Source organism: Apus apus, chromosome 8 (assembly GCF_020740795.1).
Source record: "Apus apus isolate bApuApu2 chromosome 8, bApuApu2.pri.cur, whole genome shotgun sequence".
Lineage (NCBI taxonomy): Eukaryota > Metazoa > Chordata > Aves > Apodiformes > Apodidae > Apus > Apus apus.
In genome coordinates, this window is record NC_067289.1 from 10,750,513 (window position 1) to 10,774,900 (window position 24,388).

Genomic DNA, 24,388 nt, shown 5'->3' on the forward strand with positions numbered 1-24,388 from the left:
ACAGGGCAACTGTCAAGGGGTTTGGACACTCACTTAAAATGAAACATCGGTCCTTAACTTTTCAAATTTATTTTTAGTCTGGTTTCCCAAGGAAATTAGACAGCAGTGGGATGTCTATCAGTTTCCATCTGCTCTCTTTTTCTCTCTCAACACTTTCCCACGCAAAAAGCTTTTGGGGTCAGTTGTGAGCTTCAGCATTTTGCAAAACAGTGGAGTTTTCAAAGACACTAAGTGCCTACAGTCTCCCTGCACAGTATATAGCCCTGGTATTAATAAGTCAAAATGGCTGGGAAAAAGAAAAAAGACCCAAAACAGGATTATGTAATTTCTCCACCACATTCCCAGTGTACAGTACATTCATTATTTGGAAAATGGGAAACTGGGATATATACAAATGGAAGAAAACCAGGTAGAATCAGTCCTTGAGGAGCAAGGAAGTGGTATTGGGTGTGCCTGCACCACATCTCCAGTTCATGGCATGTAGTGACATAACAAAGCTACTGAACTTTCAGACCTGATCTCAGTTTCCAGAAACATTACCATTGCTGTAAGAGCATACTGAACCATAGTTTATAAGCCTTAGTGGCCTGATACAAGCTACATAAGTACATCTGTCAGTTCATTCACATAATGGAAAGTTACAGAATTAACCTAACGTGTAAAAGATCCAAGAGGTATTTTCTGTTTTACCAAACATCTCACATCACAGGAGAAAATGTTAACCAGCAAGCTAAACAGGAGTGGTCAACATGCTCAGCACTTCCTTTTGTGGCCATTGAACTTTGCAAAAAAAAAAAATAAAATTTAAAGAATGAAAGCTAGGAAAAAAAGAAAATAGCAAAGTTTTCATTACAGTACCCACCAGAAAAAGGACAAAAGGAGCCTTGAATTCTAGTCTTTTCTCCTAAAATTGTTGACATCCAAATTTTATCCAAATATTATTTTATGTTGATAGCACTCACATTGTCCTTGTATTATATGGTATTGGCAACATTCAAGACTATGAAGTCCATAATAATCATCACTATGTGTTAGTGCCTTTATTGATCTAAGATTTGTCTTGGTTTAAACCAGGAGAAAGCAAATTTTCTTTTTTACTGATTTTTTTTTTTCTTCAGCTAACTCCTTTAAGCAGCACAGTTGCTGAAAGTAGCAGCAAGTTTTCCAGCTGGTGGACTGATAGCACCTGAATGTTTATAGTCACTGCTGAGAGACCAAGGACACTTTGCTCTGCTTGCTGAATCTGCTGCTTCGGACAGTAAAGGAGCAGAAGGGTCATATCTACAGCCCTCCCATAGGGAAGAGCAGACTAGACAAATGGCAAAATTAGCCACCCAAAATATTCCATCCATATATATGTAACACGGTATAAATTCAGGAATCACAAAAGTCAAGCCCTCCTCCTTTCTCTTCTTCCCTTCTCTTCCATCCATGACCGGCATCCAGGGAAGACTCCATCTATCCATCTCCTTTGATTCCTCGTGCATTGCTGACCCTCATAACTCTGCCCTCAACTCCTCTTTACTCTGTGCTGTCTCTGGCAGTGCTCTGGGACATTTTGGAACTGCTCTCAGCTCAGGAGAGGGCTGTGGGAGTTACTGGGAGTGGGGGGAGACAATAGAGGGATTGTACATTCCTACACATATTTGCATATATTTGTACATATTTTCTTTTATCATTAGTATTTAAAGACATCTAGAGTTTAGTTTTTAGTTTTTGTTTTGGTTTTATTTATAAATAGACAATAATTTATCAGCTTTGCCATGACCCTCTGGGGTCATTAAGGCTTAACAATACCCTTAGGACCCTAACACTACTACCGTTCTACAAAATTTGGAAAAATGGGTCAGGAATCCCTTCCTAGTTTGCCTTAGGATGACTATCAAACATGAGCAGAAAACAAGAAATGAGAATCAGGTAGTCGCTGACATTTGCAATCTTTGATGCAGTACTTCTGTGCCATCAGTGCCATAGGATACCAGAACAGAAAGAACATCTGAGGTCATTCTCTGATGATACTGCTAGGCAACATAGCATCTGGGGATACAAAAATACAGCTGCAATAACAAAACTGCTGTTTTTCAAAAAAATAGCACTATTTATAAGTGGTACAACTCTCTCAAATTCTATATAGATCAGCATGTTTACTGTGCTTTGTCACAGAAGCCTTGGTCAGATACTGCTTTTGAAATTATATATAGATTTTAGTGAGAATGAGTTCTTGAACTGTTTCAAATGCTTTCTTTTCTCAAAAACTCACATGAAACAGCAACTTAAATATTTTTTTGTGTTGGAGGTGACTGTAAATCTTATCTTTTTTATTTCTTCTACAAATCAATACCATAGCCACATTAAGTTTAAAAATAGATGTGCTTTCTTCCTTCACTACCAACACTGAAAACTCATCCCAGGCTCTGCAAATCAAACATATACATTCTTCTCAGACAGAAGCACCATTACAGTGAAAAAGATAAATGTGCTGCTGGTCAAGTTATACTCTCAGAAACATTTTTGCAATGCTTTCAGAGGCGGATTAACAATACTAGTGTTACACAGGTGTGACAGAAAGCAAAATTTGGATGTCAGAAAATTATTACTGAAACTTTGGGGAAGAAATAGCACACAGCTTGACTTTCAAGCTGGAGCTCAGTTTTTCAGGATTGACAGTTAAAATATATTTATGAACTTAGCAAACCAGTTGGATTCACTTAGCATAGAAAAATTCACAAACACGTTCCATCACATTTCCTTTATAACAAATTGCAATTTCTGAATTTCACTGTTACTAAGCAATTATCCAACTTAAATAATTTGACTGGACCAAAAGCCATAATAGGATTATGAAGTAGTCAGCTAGCAAGAGGACTCTTACACTTATGAAAGCACTTCCATACAGTTTATTAAGGAGATGTGACATAAGCTTAGAATATGACCTTCTGTCCCAGCTTCAAGAGCTCTGTTTACTGTCTAAAATACTGGTGAAAGCCCGGCGAAGGGTGACAAGACTAATCTTCTAGTAGATTTCCTGTATCACGCTTTCCTCATTATGTTATTTTTCATCAGCATCTACACAGTACTGCCAAGCTGGCAGCAAACTATTTTGGGCACAAATGTAGACCACCAGAATCTCTGACACCACACCTCACAAAAGCAGCTAAGTGTGGTGAAGTACAATGACACAGCTGGGACTGCCATAACAGGAGCTGAGTTAGATGGGATGGCAAAGTTAGCTAGGATTTATCTAGAGTCACTGGTTCAACCTAAACTTATGAGTGGCTTATGAGTGACTTTTAAATACACTGTACAGTATTTTACACTACTAGTTGAAGAGAGTTAAGCAGTCTGTCCAAGATCTCACAGCACAACAAACTATGTGATAAACTGAATGTAAATATCTTGACTGTGAATCGGTCACAAAAGTCATATGTGAAGAAAGAGAAATATTAAAACCAAACATTTATTTTACCAAATATTACAAATTTGAACAGATGAACCTCCAAAGAGGTTCTGATTTCCTACTGCTAGTTGCTAGAAGTAGCAGTGAATAAAAATTAATTTTGAATAATTTCCTGATAATTTAAAGACAAGTAAAGCGTTAAAAACACTGAGATGGTAGCTCAAAACATAATATATTGTATGAAAAAGTAGTCTAATGCTTACATTTAATTATATGTGATGCAAGGTACATGTAAACTTGCTCATGAAGAGCAGGATATTGATTTTTATCATATTTATAAAGATACCCTTTCATATATAGCCTAACAGCATCCTTCAGAATGGTTTGGTTTTCAGCTGAATGCTAAACATTTTGCCTTATAAGCCCATCTTTTAAAAAAGTCATTGAAATTAACATGTCATTGAATTTTTACACTGTTTGCACTTCTGGTGATGCTATTGTTTATCAAATAGCTGCTTTCAGCAAGGTTAGCTCTTATGCCCAAGAGAATTGTTCACAGTTGAGCAGAGTACTCGATACTGCCTACAACAGGGCCCTTCCAGGCAAACTGCATACATAAAAATGAAAACACAGCCACACATTCACATGCTGCTGCAGGAGGGCACCAACACTCCCCTGTGGCATGGGCAAGGCAATGGGTTGAACTGAGTCCAGGGTGAAGAAGGGTTCAGCTGCATGACTGCACGTGTGCCATGGGCCAGGAGCTCAGGCAGATGTTGCTGACATGCAGCAACATCTTAAAATTAGAGTAATTTGATTACGTGGTTTTCAGTGAACTCTATTTACACATCAGCTGTTAGGAAATAAAATCGTCCTATTTCCTTTTTGCTTAACTAAAAACAATTTCAACATACCAGCTGCTTTCTTTCAATGGAAATATGTGCATGTTTTAAGTACATGTAACAACACAAAACATGCCACCCAAAAGACACAGTTACAACTTGCCTCCTAAACTAAAATTCTATAGCCAGAATAAAAAAGCTAGAAATCAGACTGACTTGTTTCAAAACGTAACTCCACATTATTTATTTTTAATGTAGTATTTTGTACACTAAGTTTCATTTTCAATATACCTGCAGCCATATTAGTGGTGACCACTTGTATGATGAGATGTTGCAAGGAGATTCATTAAATAACCCAAAGAGCATCAAGAGAGCAAATAACTGCTCAGGGCATAGATAGTAACACTTTGGTGCATTAGAAAGGTAGCACAGCATTTTGGATAGGAAAATACTATCCTTTCTATACACCTATACATATGGTTCACACACTTTTTAAAATGCACCAGATCTCTTGGGCTGGAGGAGCCCCAAGCATTCATTTTCCTTTTTAAGCAAAACTTTAAAAAGTTTTGTGGAATTCAAGCAAGCTGCCCTATAGGTGATAGCATATAAATAGCATCAGTGTTCTTCATCTCCCCATAAAGATGCTATAGCACTTATTTTCAAGACAGCTTGTACAGCTACCAATTTTATTTAAGGAAATACTTTTGAAATACTTTAGAATTATAGTTTAAACCAGGTGCTTAAATTGTATTGATCCAAAAGGGTGGACATCATGCAGAAAACCAGATTATAGACCTGGTCTACATCAGTTTATCTTTGTTGTAATGAAAATAAGCCTTAGAAATTAAAGAATGAGACACAGGATTTATTTTTTATTGAGATAAAAATATTAATTAATATTAAATGTTAAACCTTCTGCTTTATTATCTGTAAGGTCTTATCTGAGAAATAGCACTTTTGCATATAAATTTCTTCCTCTTATTTTATAAGCAGATAATACATAGAAAAAATAACATCAATATATCATGAAAGCTGCTTTTTAAGCTGCATCATGAAAATGCTAAATAAAGCATAAAATCAGAAAGCAAGTACTGTCAAGCTATTCACAAGCATTTTTTTAACAAATATAGTTATACAAACTTTTCTATCATTTTACCTGCTGGGAAATGGAGGCAAAATACTAATTCTCAACTGTCTGTTTTACTGTTTTTCTGAAACAGCTCCTATCATTGCAGCTTCAGCATTAGGCACACCAGGGCAGAAAAGCAGTTTTTTCACTAGTTCATCATAGAAGCTGATGACAAGAAGGTTTTGACAACAGAGTTAATATCCTAATAACCATGATAAAGACCTGAAAACATAATTGCTTCTTTTTATGTTGTTGGGAGAAAGGAAGGAAATAGGTTGCATGCAGAGTCAGCACTGCCATCTCCAGGCCCTACGTTAAGCCCAGAACCTCAAAATAAGCACTTCTTAAAACTGCAGTGATAATCACAAAATATGTAATTTGATCACGCAAGTTACAAATTCATCCAAAAAGGAAAACAAACAAACAAACAAAAAAAACCCCACAACAACTGTGCTGGCTTTGATTACTAGCAGAATTGGACTGTTGAGTATAATTTGCTAACTGTATAACTGTATAACCAGTATACATACACCCAGTATACACCAGTATAGCTGTGTCTTTTGAGTCACAAGGCACAGAATTGCTGCCTTAGCAAACAGGTATATTAATTTAGCACCAGACTAAATTAACTGACTACGGAAGAAACAGACGGTATTAAGTCAGTGTAAAACTTCTAAAATGTGAGCATTTTAAAAATAAATATTTTAATGCTTTTATTTTGTGTTGGGTTTGGGTTTTCTCACTATTTTTATAGCAGGCTGTGTTTCCAGAATGAATGTTCCAGGTTTCAGAGTGTGATTGCATGTTTGCATAAACATGATGCATGCAACAAATCACAGAAGATTTTTGAGAGAGTTTCCATACAGGCTGAAAAATGTCCTTCCAAGTCCTTCAGCAAGGCCTTCTTTATTTTCTGAAGGAAAATGTTAATGCATTATTATCTCAAGAGATATTATTTAATCAGTTAGTAGATCTCACATGCTTGCGACAAACATATATAGAAAAAGATATGTATGTTTCTTTACATGTTCCCAAATCCAGTATATTATTCCCTGAAAGAGATAAGTGCACAATGTTGGGGGAACTGGATTCCCCATAACACAAAACAAGCAGAAGTTTCAACTCACCACAGATCCATAGATATTAAAAACATTTGCTATTCAGAAATGCCCTCAATAAAATAGTTTTGGGGGTTTAAGTCCTGAATTTGGGCACAAAACTGAAATTCTCTTGGCATCAAATGAAGCATTTCTGTTGCAACCACTAAGAGATCAACAGTTCACCTGGCTTGTACTATAGATCAGCCATCTAGTGATTACTTTTTTCTAGTAAGAATTTGGCATTAAGATCCACCAGCACCTTGGGATATGTTGTGGAATACACATCCCACATGATCAAGGTGTCAGGTTTTAGATCTCAGCCACAGCATTCTTTCCAACCTCTAGACATTGTGTCCTGAATCACATGATCAGCAAACCAGTTCATGATACTGACTTCTGAGTCTTTTCAATGCTGTCTAAACAACCTTAAACTTGTGTCACCAGATGATAACACAAAACAAATAATATTTCCCTAAACATTTTATTTTTGACATAACCATCTTATTCAGAAAGATTTGCAAGAGGTAATTGAAGTACCTTGCTAAGAAACAAAATTTGGAGGCAACAATATGAAGTAACTCAAATAAGATGTATATCAGAAAACACACACAGAAAAAAAAAAAAAAAAAAACACAAAAGATCTTAATTTCTCTTTTAAAGTTCAAATCCGAAATTTTTTACAGGGTCAAAAAAATTGTACAGAATTCACCAATTCAAAGAAGAATCCTCTAAAACTGCATTTGAATAAACAGAAGATGAATGGTGAAGAAGTATATATATATATATAAAGTAAATATGTCAACTGGCACGGTCCACAGCCTTATTGTGCAACTCTATGCTCACAGCATCCTACAGTACCTTATGGTCTCATGATTGTTCGGCTTAAATGTCATCAATAAAACATGCTACATTCTTGCTTTTTTATTCTACCTTAGAATAAGTTTGTCATTGAGATCAAGAAACATGTGGAAAGTCATCCAACAGAAAAAAATTATTTATCTAATCTAACTGAAAACTAAAAACTTAAGTGAGGTGTGTCAGAGTCACAGACCATTTCCATACATCTGGAGCAAATCTGAAGTTAAATATTTATTTACTTTTATACAGGTACTTCATACTTAGGTGCATTATGGGTTTCAGTTGAACTCAGATGTAATTCAGCATTTATCACATCAAAGAACTGAATTCCTTTTTAAGTTCTATATCCAAGACTTACACTTTATTGGATGAGAACTGATGACAGAAACTAAGCAGAATATTTCCATACAATTGATCAGCAAATCCGGAGGTCACAAACACTTTTAAACTGACAAAGTCATGTTTCAGTTTCCTGTTCTTTAGTATTTCACCCTTTTTCTGCACAAGTGTTTTAATAGAAGGAAACTATTCCAGGAAAAGCTAACTAAATCAAGGCCACATTAAAAAAAAAAAAAAACTTACTCCAGAAAACAGCTGAGTTCTCATTACTTGACTATGCGATAGTATAGAGGTGCAATGCCTCAGGACTAAAAGATGCGCAGAGGAATGTTTCATATTCATTTTCTATCAAAAGCACTTCAGGTAATCCATTCATTTGCTAAAATAAACAGGATTTATAAAAATTCAAATGTACTATAGCTGCACTCATCTGTACTAAGCACTCAGATGCTTCTATTCATGAATGTATCTCTCTATTTTCAGTCTCTCTGCTGCTCCATGCATACACATTTATAATTCATGTTCTTCACATAAATCAAATTACACTACAACTGGAAATTCTGCAAAGAATTTCAGTATCCATAAATCTAGAAGCAAAACCAAAGAAAGTAAATTAAGAAGGCTCAGAAAACTTGCACTGCATTAAGTAAGCAAGATCACTAGTACCATTTTTATGAACTAAACCTTGGTTTATATTGCAAATGCAAAATTAGATTAAAAGAAAAAAAAATAAAACTAAGTATCTTGGAAGAAAGTAAGTAACAAAGAAAATATAAGGAACTGAAGCATTATTTGAAGACAATAAATATCACTAAAAGAAACCACTGCTGATGGTAATTAACTTGCAAACTTCCAGCAATATCTTTGCTAAGTGACAGCTCAAAAAGGAGAGCCCATGGCACTATTACTGTATTTGGGTTTTACTCTCTATTAGATACACACTTAGAATTTGGTCCAATGTTTCTGCATTAGAATGCTTTCAATTTTACATTTATTAGCATGATAAGTTGCTGAATAACAATTTGTGGCAGCTTAGACTTCATTATAAGATACACAGCATTTCAAGAAGTTTACCATAAATGCTGTTAATGCAACGACACTGGTATCATGTCATTGGTATAATAAACCATCTGCCCAGAAACCTCAATTTAATTAAGTCTATTAATGCATTAAATCTGCATTACATCAGTATTACTTCCCATACACTTAAAAGTTCCATATTCACAAAGACAAAACTAGAAAACAAGTAGTGCAAATAAACACTGTTAGATCAGATCTCCTGATATATTTTAATATATTTTTTCAAGTTTTGTGTTTGCTTCTTTAAAAAGTATTCCATGATAACTGACAAAGAAACATCTCAACCATTCAGAGTCGTGTACTGCAGCATTTACAAAAAGCTTTACAGTTGATAAAAATAGAACATATAAAATACCTTGCACCATATAAAGTTATTAGGGAAAAAATCACCATCTAGATTTTACAATGAATGGTGCCACTTGTGTAGAGTTTTTTGTACTTCTTGTCTGCTTTGAAGGAACCAATATCTGAAACATGGTCCCAATATCACATCTGGATCTTTCAGCAGCATTTTAAATTAAAGGAATTACCTTTTTGTTTCTCTAAATGTTGGGTAAACCATCAGCTGTCACCCAGAGGTGATAAACAGAAAGTTAGCATGTCACTCACCAATAAAGTAGTTGTTTCCTAATGCAAGCATTTCTTCAGAAAGAACAAGTCCACCTAATGCCTGAAGAAGAGTGACACTTCTGCCATCAATAAGTGAACATTGTTTAAATCCAGTGGTTGTGACCTTCCATAGCAGGATAAGAGAAGCAGTAGCATCTTGCCTTATTCTAAGAAAACAAATTATAAGAATGGTTAGAGTGAGGGAAATTTGTGTTATTAGGAAATAGATCACTGCAGTACAAAAGCTTACCAACAAAGAAGGAAAACTTAAACGTAGCAAGTATGGAATCAGGAAAAGGCCTGTGAAGGTCCACAAAAAATAAAAATGCTTCAATAGTAAAATTTGCATAAAAGTCTATGTAGTATCAGATTTAATCATAAAGTCTCCATTTCTAATACTTGAAAGACACCACCTTAGTGTCCAAGAAGGGTTTTATGTAAATATTACATGATAGCAAAGCATCCTTACTCAGACTTTGTATTTATGCCTTTTTGAAGAGTAGATTCATTCTATATCTACATCATTTTCTGCAGCTGAAGTGCATCCAGCCCTCTTGTTTACTGAAGAACATTCAATGTTCATTCCATACCGGAAGACTGATCCTGGTAGAAATCCCCATCTGTTTGACAATATCAGATCGAAGGCTCAGAACAGTTTATTCTGTAAAGCAAATTAGTCATGTAATGCTTCCAAGGTCACTGAGACCATCTTGCCCTCTTGAATACTGCCAGATTGGATAAATATCTACAACTGTGTGTGTACTGCCAGCTCCACAAGGCAGCACTGTCTCTATGTTGCTGTTTCTATCCTCTCAGGATACTTTTTTCCCCACTCACCTCCATAAAGAAAAAATGAAAACTTGTCATGTTTCCAGCAAGTCCCTAAACATTTGTATTAATTTCCTCTGAAGGAATCCCCTGTGAGTTCTAACAATCCTCCAAAAACTCCAACAAAACTGAATCCAACTGCTAAAAACTGATAATTCTCTTCTGTGGAAAACAGGCCGCCAAATACCCAGAGATTAAGTTCTGTTCCACAATTTCCTGTACTGAAATTGTTTCAATCCTGCTAAAAACACAGGGCAGTCTCTCCCTTGTCAATTCTTGAGTTCAAACACAAGAAATGCAAGGCTTTATAATTATGCTTGACATAAGCCAAGAAAATGATGCAACTAGACCTCCTAAGAAGAAAATTTCTGACTGTATTTTGGGTCTTCAAGAACAACCCCCGTTGTTACTGCCAGAGCTGACCATCTTCCTTCTAGAACATGATAGTAACTAGTTTCGCAGTTTAGGTAACATCTGACAATCAAAACAACAAAAAAAGTCATTAAACTGAAATTAATTTCCTTTCATAGGTAGCCATCAAACCATAGATGTTACTTGGGCTTTAAACACAGGAAATGCCATGAAATGAAGACAGGTATCAGGCTACATTAACTGCCAAAATGTAACACTACTAAAGACATATAGTGTATTAAAATCACCAAAACTGACTGTGTACCCTACAAACTCCTTTACAATGGGGTTCCTCTAGCAAGGGTCTTAAATACAGCTGTAGAACCCACAAACACCAGCTTACTCCTAATTTCAAGGAAACACACTTGTTTGCTTATAGATTCCAGTCAGCCAGAGCATCCAAACTTACAGCTCTCTCCCTGAGTTAAACTGAAACGCTGATGAATGAGCATGATTCAAGTCCCGTGGGAAGAGTAGGACAGCTCCCACATTTAACAGTTACTGCTTCAAACTGTCTGCAGCTTGTCTGCTTGCACCAGTTTGTTTTTTCCTGCAAGCGTGGCCTTTTATAACTGAAAGCTGGGATTCTGAAAGTTAAGATTATAGTATGAGAAAATAAAGCTATTTTGGGAATGTCTAAGTCTAAAATTGCAGTAAAGCTGTGAGCCAGATAACTATGTTGGCAGATTTTTATTTGAAATAAAATTTCCAGTAAGAAAAGGTCTCATTCCAGCTGTCAGAATCAGATCTTTCTAGGAATTCAGGTTCTGTTAATTAAAAATAACAAAGCAAGTGTCTGATTGAAAAAACATGCATTTGAAAACTGAGTAACACAGAATAAATGCAAATTCTTGAGAAATGTCATTTGTAGGACTTACAAAAAGATATCACAGCTGATGATGACACCCAAAGCAATAATCTAGAAATCAAATACAAATGTACAAAACACCTGCATTCCTATAGTCAACAATAACACTTTCTATCAGCAAGTGCATCTGGAGAATAAAGGGGGAAAAAAGGTGTTCACTGCATGAAGGAGAAAGGAAATGTTGTGTCTTCTCCCAGAGGACATCTTGAACACATCTGCAATAATTTTTAATGCATTCTGATGGCCCATAGACAGTTTACATGCTTATATTTTCTAAAACATTAAATATATGGGAAAAATTAATACCAATAAAAGAGCTGTCATGGGAGTGCTAGATGCCTAAAGTCTGTCTGAAGTGCTTCAAATACTTTCAGTTATCTGATGAATCTGAGAAAGTGTTGTCTAAAATATCCAGGCAAATTAAAATACAAGCATTTTTATATTTCACATATGACAAATATTCTTACTTTATTGATGTATTCTGTGGAACTTCAAAAGAGATAAGCCGGCCTCCAGCAGAGGTATTGGAACTGGCATTTCCACAAGCCACATCTGGCGTTATCTGAAAAGAAAAATAGCTTTATTTAACACTAAACCAGAAAATCTGTGCAAAGAAAACATGAAAGAATTTTTTTAAATATAACACTAAGAGCCCAGCACTCATTTTTTAAAGAGCATCAGGACGCACCAAAACATTCACCAAAACATTCATGCTAACAACAACAATCTGAAAATTCACAAAACCATCTCCAGGTTTTTGTTTCAACTAAAACTTCCTGCATTTAAGTGTGGACTTCTAAAGGCATCTTGCTTTAAAACTTACCAGGTGTAGAAAAAGATTAACGGTCTAACATTTGTCACATCCAAGAAATATTGCCATATTAATTTAGGTGATCTCAGAGGATTTACAATAGCAAGTAGTGAGATTGTGTTTCTACTATATTGAAATACGTTTTTTTCAAACACATATTAGAGAGTGAAAAGACATTTTTGCCAAATCTATGCATAGAAATCAAGACACCATACAAGTGAAACAAAGAAGAATCACATACAAGACTCCTTAATTATTCTTATCTTGTAAAGCAGTAATGTCAGAAAGGCAGTTTTCAAACCATTACTGTTTCAAACAATACGTTTCTTTCAAATAAGTATATAAGTAATATTTTATGTGGCATAACTGAGTTTATCATTTTACATCAACATCAGCAGTTTTAATTAAGTACTTCTCAGGTATCTTCATCAGCTTGCCTATGAAATACCACACTGTAAAAAAAACATAAGGCAGTTTCATCTGAAAATTTTGCAATCTTTTTTTTTTTCCACTCATTTACAATGTGTGTGTGCAACCTTTTGACATCAACCATACTGGCAATGTGAAAATGCAACCTGACACACTTCCATGATCATCTACCAAAGAAAAAACCCTAATCTAATTTATAAATTTGAGTAAAATTCAAATTCATATTGTAAACATTACTATGAAACATCTGTAAAAACATGAACAACACAAGCCCAGAACACAATCTAATAATTTTTAAGAGTCTCAGCACTGACTTTGACTCAGGCAAGACAAATACTCAGTATTCACATTTCCCAAAAATGTCTAGATTATTCTATTGGTTGTCAAATTCTCTGGGACATATAATATTAATTATGAAAATAAAGTGAGATGCAACTTTATTGTATTTATTCAATTAAGTTTTGGAGGAAAAAAAAATACAATATCTCCATTACAATTTTTTAATCTTGAAAGTCAAAATCATGAAGCTAACATTCAAAGCATGATGAATACAAAATTAGTTTCGCTAACACTGTTCCTTTCATATTTACCAAGATTTAAACTTTTGTTTTCTTTGAGAGTCTATATGACTATTGGAACACGGGGCGGGGGGGGGAATCCACATCTCTATTCTGAAACAGCCTTATACTACATCTAAAAATACACTCACTTTTAAAGTATTTATATAAGTGTAAATTTTCATGCATCCATTACTTGGGAACACAATATAAAAAATGTAATTTAAGGATTTCATTTACCTATTCCATATTAGAAGTTTATGTACAAACACATCATAATTAAGGATCACTCAGCATGAAAAGTACATGTAGGAAATATTACAAAGGTAATCAGGAGAGCAAAAGGCAAAATGCAGGATTCTGATTCTATTAAGAGATCTGTAATATTTCACGTCTTTCTCTATCTAGAAACTCCATTTTTAATTGGCATTGACTTCACGAGCTATGAACCTGATTATACAATAATCTAAACCAGTAGGACACTAAAATCAGGAGTTTACAACTGCTGAAATCTGATTTTTTTAATATTAAAAAACCTGAAACTTGCATCAGACAAATAAAAAAAACACAGGAAGAACCACCAGCTCTTACGAGGAACAAAAAAGTATTCCATCAATGTCCTGTTTCAGACAAACACTATGGAGCAAAAAATTACAGCTTTGATACCTGAATCAGGAAACAAACTACACAGTTATCCACAGCAGTGGGAAATTTATATCAAGATTTTTAGGTATGTCTCTCTCCTATCTTAACAGAGCTCTCTGCAAAACTGAAAGATTGAAGAATGAGGGCAAAGAAGACTAATACATTACAATAAGAAAAGGCACTAAAAAAAAAAAAAAGCAGCTCCTAGAACCTGCAGGAGATACTTGAAACAGAACTCACTGGAAAATATACTTAAATGGTTTTCAGAAGGTAAAATAAAGAGCATTCCTGTCCTAATTCCTCTTTAACATTTAAAAAGTGGAATGGCTAAGGTAAAAAAAGTACAGACGATCTATGGCAATTTAAAAACAATCTTAAAAAAATATTACACGTAGCTGCAATGACACCAAACTCTTCCAAAATTCCCCTGAAGCATTCAATAGTACAGAAGCTTTAGGTCAGCAAGAAAGTTCCTTGGGAAACAGACATAGATACAACACAAATGCGGCAGATATGTTAACAGTCACTAAAGAAAACAAAATCTTCATGCACCTGTCAGAGCCTAAAGTACATTTAGGAGCTGCTTACAAAGATAAGCTCCTATATGAGTACAGAATACATCAAAGAGCTAGTCTTCAATATATCGTTTAGAATTTAAAATGTTTAAATACTAAATTGCTGATAGGAAATACAGAATTCCTCTATGCATACATGTCCCATATGTTTGCATCTAAATAATCTTTTTTTTCAAAAGGGAACTTAGTATATAAAAAACATTTCTGCCTCAAATGTTTTAACAGTGCTGATTTTCTGAGTCTTCACATGGGTAAAAGAAGAGCATCATTTGAGAAAGCAAGAGTGAAATCTCCAGAAGAGTACCCACGATCTCTGCCTGGTCCTTAACAATACAACAGGGACCTGGCTAGAAGATTACCTTACCAGGCCACAGCAGCAGCATAGGTAAGATTGCAAAGGAAACTGGGTGTGGTACCTAAGAAGAGAGCAGCAGATCATACTTCTGTACTACAACATTTCCGAAAAAATTAAATTGTGCGAATTGTACCAATGCTCACCTGCCTTATACAGCAACTAGAATAAAGAGATATACACTTCATTCAGCAAGCACTGAAATAAATGCATAGATCCCAAGGCAATATTTTCACACGAGTGCCTTAATTACTTTCGCAAATTAAGTGTACTAGCCTTTAATTCAATGAGGCTAAGTGACATATAGACTAAATCTGCATTTGTACTAAAATACATATATAAGCCTTCATTCCTGAAAGTAGCTCTCTAAAGATATTTGTATATGAAACATCACAGTATGTTTCTTCGAAAGCTGACCAGACATCTGCAATTCTACAAGGCCTTATCAACACAGGCAGACTAACCCTGAACAGTGCAAAATACAGCCATTCTGCCTCCCTGATACATGTTTACATTTCTTTTGTGTCTCATCTCCTGAGTTTATAGAACTGCAGAAGAATTTTACTATTTGAAAAATATGCCACACTTTCCTCAAACTTAATAGTGGTCTGCAAGTAGAATGACCAAATTCACATTAGCCTTAGCAATTTCACACTACCCTATTAAGAAGATATTAAAAAATATTTCTAAAAACTAATTGATAGTTCAAAATGCTGGAAGAGGCTGCCCATGTATCTTGTGGACTCGCCATCCCTGGAGGTATTTAAGACTCAACTGAACACAGTTCTGAGCTACCTGCTCTAGCTGACCCTGCTTTGAGCAAAGGGGTTGAACAAGACAATCTCCACAGACCCCTTTAAATCTCACCTATACTGTGATTCTGTGAGTAAAAACTCACATCATGAGACAATTGTCTACTAAGTCTTTCCTGTAAATTGCCATTGTATCTTCAATAACACAACAGCTTTCACAAAACCCCACTGCAGCACAGAATAAGAGCAATTAATTTGGAAAATATTCCAAAGGTTATACAAAATATCCCCAAAGGCACATTCACACACACAGACTTGCATATTTTGAGTTGATGCTTTCCACCTTTGCTAGCTGTGGGGTTCTCTTTAGTTAATCTCTGGTCTTCCCATCTCAAAAAGCTGCTCTGGTTTTATCTCCTGGTGGGCCAATAGAGAAATCTGCACAGCCTAACAGCCAAAGTGAAGTAGGGCAAATTAGTCTGGAATTAAGAAGAACACAGGAATGCACACATTTCCACATGTCATTCTTTAGCTAAATAAAATACATTAATACAGAACTCATCTTACAGAAAAGACCTGTGCTTAAAAGAAAAACTCAATGCTTAAAAATTAAAACATATTTCAAAGACATGTTAATGGCAAGAGTGTGAAAATTGGTTCTTCAAGAAAAAGAGGCTAAGTTCTGGGGTGGTCTGCCATGAAAGCTGACATGGTCACTAAGAAAGATAAAACTTTTCATTTCTTCAGTAGGAAGAATGTGGAATGCTCTTGCAAATACTCTTTCAAACCTTTGTCCAAAGGATTACATACTAACTTTAAATTCAAAAAAGTAAGTTGAACATGCAGTTTTGCCTTTCATATAAATACCTTTCTGTCAGGATAAGATCTGTATGAGTTCTTTTTTCTAATCTTCTGAAGGTGGCAAGAGGAATCTTGTATTTTCTAAGAAACAGAACTGTTTTTGTTAGCCTTCCTTATGCAAGGGAAAAATAAAATGAGAGAAATAAAACCAGTTGCATTCTGACTACAAGATCTTGAACAGCTGTCAGTGAATAATTAAAAAGGGAAAAGAGAAGTAAGGAAAGACAATATAATGAAACCATAAGCAGGGGATCAATTACTCTCTTCTTGCAATGAACATGCCAAGCAATAACCCAGAATCATTTCTGGCATAGAAATCCCATTCAGAGAGCATAAAATCATACAAGAAAGAAAAGCGTTCTCTTGCCCTCTAGCAATGAAAAACTAGTGCTTCTGACAATCTAGTGTCACATAACTTAACCTCCACATGAGTGGAGTATTTGTTTCTCCAGAGTTTCATACAGGGCAACACTTAAAAAAAACAGAACAGAAAGAAAATATAGGCTTAGTTCTAGAATATCTCAACAGTGGGAGAGAAAAGCAAAAGTGTTTAAAGTAGGAGTAAACACTCTCTGAAGAACACCAAGGTAAGACTGACAGACTGCATCCAAAAACAGTAGCAAATGAAGAAGGCTTGCCAGTTATTGTAGCATTGAAATACAGTGCAAAGAAGGCTACATATCCACCCAGTGAATTCTCTCTGGCACTTTGTGTTTCTTTGCTCATCTAAGCTAAGGCCACTTTGCAGAGTCAGCAATCACTCTGCTGAGAGGACACTGTGCATTCCTGTTGTATGGCAGTCCTCCAGCTAAAGAAAGACATGAAAACTTTGTATTTCTGTCACAGGTTAACAATGCCAGTGTTACACCAAAAAGAAGGGGTTTCAGCTGGCCTAGTAGGTCATTCACAATGACACTTTCTCAGACAGATTACCTGGTAATCTTATTAGCCAGATTTCTTCTTGTCTCAAGCTGGCCACCAAATTCATGTCAACTTCATAAAATATGATAACCAGTCTACACTGGTTTCAGCTGGGATGGAGTTAATTTTCTTCACAGTAGACTGCACAGTCCTATGTTTGGATTTATGATGAAAACAGCACTGGTAACAGGGATGTTTAGTTATTGCTGAGCAGTGCTTCTCCAACTGTCCCGCCAGCAAGAAGGTTGGTGGTGCACAGAAAAGTCTGGGGGGGACACAGCTGGCCCAGGTGACCCCAACTGACATCCCATACCATATGATGTCATGCTCAGCAATAAAACTAGGGTGTGGGGGATGGAAGTTGGACAGGGCTGCTGCTACTCAGAGACTGGCTGGACACTAGGCACTTAGTGGTGAGCAGTTGAGGTGTTTTGCATTACTTGTTTTTCTTTGTTTTGAGTTTTTTCTCTGTTGTTTTCTTATTCTCCCTTTTGTATTTTACTTTTTTAATTATTAAACTGTCTTTATCTTGACCCACAAGTTTTTGCACTTTTACCCTTCCAATACTCTCCCCCATTCCACTGGGTATGGGGGTAAGCAAACAGCTCTGAGGGGCTTACCTGTCTGCCCCCTCGTTAAACTACGACACAGGCATTCAATAAATATTACTTCCTTGAACAAGTGATGGTCATTTCTTACTCCAGAGTGTATGGAGCTTTCTGAATAGCAAAGGTATACACTGTGGAAACAAGCTCATTGGGCTAAAATTCCACATAGTCAAATCTTTATATGCAGAGCATGAGCTCAGGTCACTGGACAGTAAGTTACGACAAACTTCAACCCAAGTCTGTCAAGTCAACCATAGACACTTGCACACCAAAACACTGAAAGGCAGCAAACACATCAGGTGGGTTATTTGGTCAGGCTCTCAAAAACTTCAAGATGGGATGATTCCTGAAGGAGTAATTAGGAATCTAGATCCTTATAAAAGGCAGCACTGGATAACCAAAACTCCTGAGCCCACTCACAAATAAAGATTCAGACATGCAGAGCTGCAGTATCTTGATATAACTGCACTCACTAGATTTTTCTATAAGGAATTTCTTGCCTGAAGGGGATATGAGTTAATTTGAGGAAAGCTAGTATTTATTATTATCCATTGAATATCTTTTAGCAATGGAAAATACTAAACCATGATTTGTGTGAACTTCACATAAGTTTTGTTTGAGCATATTGATCTTTTAGAGATGTTTTGTGTTTCAAAAATAAATATAATAAAGGGTATCACCTATCCAGAGATGTTGACACCAAGCTGTCTATCAGAATGGTGTTTGCACAGAAAGTTCCATACACAAATATGAGATTAATGAAGTTACAGATTTAACCTAGAAGAAAATTAAGATTATCCTAGCCAAATCTGCATTTCCTTCAGTCTTCTTTGTTTGTATGATATATTTTTCTAGAAGAAAAATAAAAATAATATAGGCTTCCAGAACAAATCTTATATACATGTATAAGAAGAGCTTATCCTAAGTCAAACCAAATGTCTACCTATTCCAGTACCTTAACTTCAATAGCAATCATAAGAGGGAAAGCAAACAGTATAAGTAAAGGCCAAGCATATTTTCTCCAGCCTTCACCCATTTCCATGTCAAAGATTTTATTTCAAAGGATGGAGTTTCCATATATTTAGCAACTTCCAATGGATCTCTCTTCCATTATGTGGTTCAGCCTTCTGCACCCATAGCATAGTTGGGAAAAAAATCACTAACATTTAGCAACACAGAAAGCAGTCAAAGACTCAAAGATCTGCTTCAAGCAGAATTATTCCTCAAGCATATTCCGTTGCTGCAGAGCAGAAGCACTCTTTCTTCCATAGAAACTTCATGTAAGATAGGGAGCTTTCATTTGGAGAGATTCTGGCAAAATTTCTCTCTGAGCAGACAGACGAAAGAGTACGAAGAACATTAGTTCACCTGTGGTTATTGGTAAAGAATAACGTGTAAAACAAGTTGACCTGGAAGATTAAAGGGGGGGGGGAGAATGAAAACAGTAGATTTTTGCAAAACACAACCTATGGTTACTTTATTTTTTTCCTTTTAGGAGGGTGAGAACGGATCAAGCTTTACAAAGCTTTTAAAGCTATGAGGAAAGATAGCATTTTCCTGCTTAACCCTTAACTCTCTACTGTTGAAGCCTCCACCAGAGAGGCTTTGGAACACAGAGCTTCAGGCAATCGACTTGCTTTTGTTTTAATATAGACAAGAGACAATGTCTTGAATTAGCAACTGCAATGTCTTCCTTTCAGATAAGCATCTCTCTCTCATTGTGAATTCCAAAGAACAGAAGGTCATTATGCTACACTAGAAAGATTGTGAAAAATATAAGACTTGTCACAATACATTAAAAACCTATCAACACAACTAATTTCATAATAGGGTAACAAGTAATTTCCATATTAGCGTTAATAACGCAATTGCAATTGGTAACCTGTATGTATTTTTCATCTCAGGTAACAGAAGACACACAGAAGGGTGAATTTCAGCTATTAAAATATCCTATTTCTGAAAAATCTGTTTGGCAGAAACGCTTAATGAATCTACCTAAAATGCAAACCAGGCACAAATGGTACTTGTACAATGCCAGACCACAGATAGAGGAAGACACAAGAGGGAAATCTGGTACAACAGGCATGCCCTTAATTGATCAGGACATATGGAACATGTATGCAGAGATGACACTGCCTTCAAACTAAGTAATAAAAGCAGATCATTGTTTGTTTCTGCTTCAGTGCTCTCTCTAAACTCCATACTTGATGTCTGACATATGTTCTACTCTAAAATAATAGATATGGAAGATGCAATTCAAAGAAATAAAGCTCTCTTCTCCAGACATTGCCTACTAGAACTCCCACTGAAAATGGGATATAGCCCTGTAACTACTTGTACCTCAGATATAATCTGAGATTCAAAACACATCAAAAACACATAGTTCACGTATGTTGATTTTACTTTCAAAAACCTAAATGTTACAATAAAAACATGAACTAATTCATTTGGGCTAGCAAAGAATGATGAAAAATTCACTTTTTTGAGGATTAAACTCATGCCTGTTCACTTTCTCAGTATGTAGTACGTGAAAACACCTCAGAAGAATCACACTCCCTGAAACACTTCAAAAACAGATACAGCTGGCATTTTACCTACTTACTCCTGAGTAAATTCAAACAAAATTACTCTACTCAACAATGCATTTTTCATTTAAAAATGTCACAAATATTTAAGTCTTTGTCTACTGAAATTATACTATTTGTTTACCAACAAGCTTCATTACCATAGTGCTTGATACAAAGATGATCCTATCAAAATCAACAAAAAGGCACTACTGTTACCCCCAAAACAGATGCTCACTTCTGTGGCAGACTATTATTTGGGAAGCATTTTGCACATACATAAGTATCATTATAGGTGGGTGAGCTCTGTATCAGGTTGGAGACTTCCAGTACCAACTGCTGGAGGAATAGCATATGCAGTAGTGGTCTTGAAGCTCCATGTAAGAGAACAACAATGAAGAGAAGTACAAATCATCTATGCAGTGATGGACTTCAAAGAAAGGTGGAGGATGCTCACATGATAGAAAGAACTTAATGCATGTAAAAGTTATGAGGAGATAAATAATCAATTCTTCTTTGTTCGTGAGCAAATATATTTTTTATCTATATGTGGTTTTCACATGTAAAGATTAATATTTAATGGTAACTGGGATAAGTTTGATACTTCTTTATTATTTTTGCAGATTCTAGTCTATACAAGACATCTAAGAATCACTAATAAAACTGTAAAAACAGTAGAAAGCAAAGATCACATTTCATAATGATCAGATGTTGTAAGCTTTCCAGCTGTAGTTTTGCCAGATACTGTTAAGTTTGTTATTTTACTAAGAGATACAATAAACGTTTACAAGTTTCCTTCACCATCATTGTATCTCCAGAGTTCTGTACTGTGTAATATATTGACTACCACTTTTGATTCTCAAATAGCTATGTTTTCTTAACACTGCAGAGACATGTATTTTTCAAAACAACATGAGATTTTAATTGTAAATTTCTTTAAAAAAAAGGTATTGTTTCAAACTTTTTGTTTTCCTAAATTTATTTTATATTTGGAGATATGGTGTCATACAAATGACTGGAAGAAACAATATTATCCCATTTCAAAGAAACACCCACTACAATATGTTGGCCAGCTTAAGCCCATTACTTTAAATTAATATTAATTTTTTTTTTTGCATTCAATTTTCCTAGCACATTAACTCAGGGCAGAGACCATACCTTCAGTCCTATTATGTAGATATCCATGAAATCACATATATATAACAACACAGCAATGATATCACTTTCAAGTTATTTTCTGTGCATTTTCATCTAAACAGAATATTCTCACCTCTATTTCATCCCATTTCAGATCTACAACTTTCTGTCCTGCTTTTGGCTGCCAGGTAGGTAACATCACAGTTGCTCTTGAACGAGGAAGAACAATGTCAGGATCCAAGGTGGTCGAGATGGGTCTGCTCTGTCTTGGCGACGTCGCCTCTGTCTGTTCAGAGGCTGGAAGGCTGAGAAAGGAGTGTTCACAGTTTGTTCCCTCATAGCCTTCACTACAGAGACAGAGGTAGCCATCGCTGCTACTGCTGCAGTTACCATGGTGACAGGGGTTGCTGGCACAAGGATCTGAAACAAACTGAGAGAAACATATCATATAGGTCAATTACTGCATATAAAGGATTTCTTTCTGAGCTTTACAAAGACCATAAAACAGGATTTTTTTCCCCTCCTGGATTTATCTTCTGAACATATTTATGAACCAAGCTCATCTTTGATGTATCTTCAAAGAAGTAAATTCAAAGGATTAGAGAAGAATCTAGATTAATCTACATTAACCACCTTTCTCAGACCATTTAATGCTAATTCACAGTTGAAACATTCAAGCAAAGTGATAAACACAAAGTAGGAACATTATGGCCATTGCTCATAATCAGGAATTTTCAAAAACATTCTTAAAATAATAACCTAACCAGAGAAAACACCTAAAAAATTAATGCAGTAACAGACACCAGAATGGGGCACAGAACTTGTTCATATCACCAGGTCATGAAGCAGTTGTGTGTTGTCAGAGTTGACCACATCAGACAATCATATTCCTGGGCACAATTTCTGTTAAAGCTGCTGAGGCTTTTGTCCATGCTTCATTGAGTGCACAGCAGTTTCAGAATCTGATTTGTTCTGATGCTGAAAACTTTCTAACAGGAGTTAGAAAGTTGAGGCAAAAATAAGCATATTTTTAGAACTGAATTTGTAATAGAATAGGACAAAACTGAGTTCAGTGATGTAGGAAAAATCCTGTCCTATGCTTGCCTGCCTTCTTCTAATTTCTAGCTTAAATTTGTTTACAGCAATTTTGTACTCAGTTTCTTATGTCATCATTGACTTTCAGGTTAAATGTCTTTTTCCTCTTCTATGTTGATGCTTACATCCATAATGTACTTACAGAACACATCTACAAACTATTCTCTAGTTTCATCTCATAGCCTTGCTTGCTTGGTCTCCATGTGGAGGACAAGCCCTCTATTCATGTGCTCACTTTTGCACCCTAGACTCCAAAGTTTAGCACTGCCTCTGGCAAATGCATCAATACTTTTTTTGTGCTGGAAATAGCTTCCTTGATACTCCCTAAGATGTTTTTTTCTTAGAGCTAACTCATACTGCTGTCTCAATTACATTGTTTGACCAACTAAGATGACAGGCAGGCAGTTCCCTCAATTTGTCTTCACATCAAAGTGATAACCCATCTGTGGAAACAGACATTTTCTCAGTCTTTAAATGCACATTTCAACCACATGCTCCAGTTCTAAAGGTTACACAGTTCTTCCCTGTACAATATTCCAGTCCTTCCCTGCATAAGCAATGGGGTTTTTTATATTTCTCAATAAAGCACCACAGTTATTTATTATTAAACATTTGTTTCATTCATAAGAATTACATAAGTTTATATATCTCTAATGTCACAAACCTAAGTATTTGGTTTACACTATTAATTTTACTTTTCATCAACTCAAAGGCCGGGTGCCAGAGACACCAAATCCTAATATTATACTTCCTTATATAAAACAGTACTATTGTTGACCTCAGCTAGAATTCTTTCTTTCCCTGGAATTTTTTTATAATCAAGCCCTATAACATTTTTTGACAGAAAACAGAGGAAACATTAACATGAAAGTTAACTTTGGAGATAACAATGAATGTCAGCTTTTGTACTGACTGATGCAGAAGAGTTAGAGGTGACGGAAGACAGACCAAAATATATGGTCTACTCATTTATCTTGTGGATCAGTTACAGCTCTGATTACTTCCACTGCATGGGGACACATCTCATTAGGTGATACATTAGACATCAGGGTCAAGCTCTGACTCTTCTTCATTTTTAGAATTCAACTACATAGCAATTTTAATATACTTCATATGAAGTATCAAGGAAGTATGGACTTTTGTATATCAAATAGTTTATCTCCTAAGTCTCTTTCTCCTGAAAATCAAGAGAATACATAAGTTCTCGAAGAGCAATTTCTAGATCGTGTCTTCACAAAATAATATTTAAGTGACAAAAGAACAGTTAACCAGGAAGGAACAAAATTCATTCTGTTCTACGGTTTGTCAGCTGCATTTTAAGCTTGCACTCACTCCCAAGCACCAGAGATTTTCACAGAAATTTCCTGAAGGCTGTTGAAGATAAAAACTGTTGAAGTGTGAAAAAAGCCCAGTTCAAAAATGGTTTGCAATAGTTTTTCCAGGTTCTAGTTGCTTGGACTAGATCTGTTTCACAGACATGCAGCTCTCCTATTGTTGGATATGCTCTTTACTCATCCTTTCACAATTAATCCAAATGCACATTTTTTTATTAATGAATCAGCATTTATTCTGTTCTGAGCAAATTTAATTGTACTCATCAAACCTAAAAGGTTACAG

At 35.6% G+C, this 24,388-nt stretch overlaps 1 protein-coding gene across 1 annotated transcript in view; it reads right to left on the bottom strand.

Annotated features, from left to right (window-relative positions):
* The window catches only part of DNER (delta/notch like EGF repeat containing), a 112,331-nt gene that overhangs the window by 49,195 nt on the left and 38,748 nt on the right, over positions 1-24,388 (bottom strand). The window contains exons 2-4 of the mRNA XM_051626712.1: positions 21,810-22,106; positions 11,932-12,026; positions 9,358-9,524 (exon numbers count right to left, since the gene is read on the bottom strand). Of these exons, the coding sequence (XP_051482672.1) occupies positions 9,358-9,524; positions 11,932-12,026; positions 21,810-22,106 (559 nt within the window). The remainder of the gene's footprint in view (positions 1-9,357; positions 9,525-11,931; positions 12,027-21,809; positions 22,107-24,388) is intronic.